The sequence below is a fragment of the Cariama cristata genome, unplaced genomic scaffold (genome assembly GCF_000690535.1).
Source record: "Cariama cristata isolate BGI_N322 unplaced genomic scaffold, ASM69053v1 scaffold17856, whole genome shotgun sequence".
Taxonomy (NCBI): Eukaryota; Metazoa; Chordata; class Aves; order Cariamiformes; family Cariamidae; genus Cariama; species Cariama cristata.
The window spans coordinates 58460-59551 of NW_009622943.1; the positions used below are offsets into that span (position 1 = coordinate 58460).

Consider the following 1092-nt stretch of genomic DNA (forward strand, 5'->3'; position numbering starts at 1 on the left):
AGCAGGAAGTTTTCCTCTCCTTTCCCTGACACACACAGATGTGCTGTGTGCATAAGCATTCCCCAGGCTAAAGGCAGGGCTGGGACCACATCAGGGAGGGCTGGGAACAGAAAGAGGGGAAGGATGTGCTGAGAGAGAGCGAAACTGCGGACACAGCAGCAACGAACAAACTGATTAAATTGCCTGTGCCTCGTATGTTGTCTGAAATAACAGCTGCACTTTGTCATTATGCTGGAACAGGTGAAATCTCTGCAGTTTATTGCCTTGAAAGCAGGAGAGCACTTAAGATTTTCAAACTGCCTTTCACACTGGGGATGCCTTGTTATTCCTGCCTTAGGTCTATGGGTTACTTACCTTGCTTTTTGTTGGGGGGGTGGAGGTTGCATTAGTTCAAGCTTTCATCCCCCTAAATGTTTGCATTTCACATATACCACTATGCAGAGAGAACTGTTTGGGTCATTTCCCTTTGCCAGCCTGAAGCCCAGAGGTGCCCACGTGGGGGAACTCCCACAAAGGCAGTGTTGGTCCATCTATCCCTGCCTGCCTCTGCCTATAGCTACGGGAGAGGCTGCAGTTTTCAGAGGGGGAAGGAAAGAAGTGGGGTAGGGTTGTCTTACCATGATGGCCTCGGCTTGCTTGGAGTCCAGCTCCGACACCGCCCTCCGGAAGCCTTTGGCTGCAGAGGTGGAGATGTTCGGGGTTGGCATCTTTGCTCTTCTACAAGCTCTGCTCTCTGCTTTCCAGCTCCTTGCCAGCTTTTTATAGGGCAGGGCTGACGTCAAAGACTCTTTCAAACCTTCTCTCCCCCCCGCCACCTCCCCATCACCACCTCCCTCCTTTCTCCCCCTCGGGCTGAGAGGAGGAGGGGACGTGAAGGAGAGAAACGTTTCTGTCCCATTAAATCTAATCGTTACACAGATTGCAGACACCTTGCCTTCACAGACCAGACACTCCCCCCCAACCTGTTTGCCTGCACCGAAAAGATTTCTACTCTGTTTTTTTCCCCCCCTTCTTCTTGATGGAGTTAATTCTCGTGCCATGTTTTAGTCTGACATGTTTGCTTTCCCAGTTTGGGAGTTGCATGAAAAGATT

General features: G+C 50.7%; 1 protein-coding gene across 1 annotated transcript in view; it reads right to left on the reverse strand.

Moving 5' to 3' along the window:
* TH (tyrosine hydroxylase) overlaps positions 1 to 707 on the reverse strand; it is a 17188-nt gene extending 16481 nt beyond the window's left edge. Inside the window, exon 1 of the mRNA XM_009702547.1 lies at positions 618 to 707. Coding sequence (XP_009700849.1) covers positions 618 to 707 — 90 coding nt within the window. The remainder of the gene's footprint in view (positions 1 to 617) is intronic.
* Positions 708 to 1092: the final 385 nt, after the last annotated feature.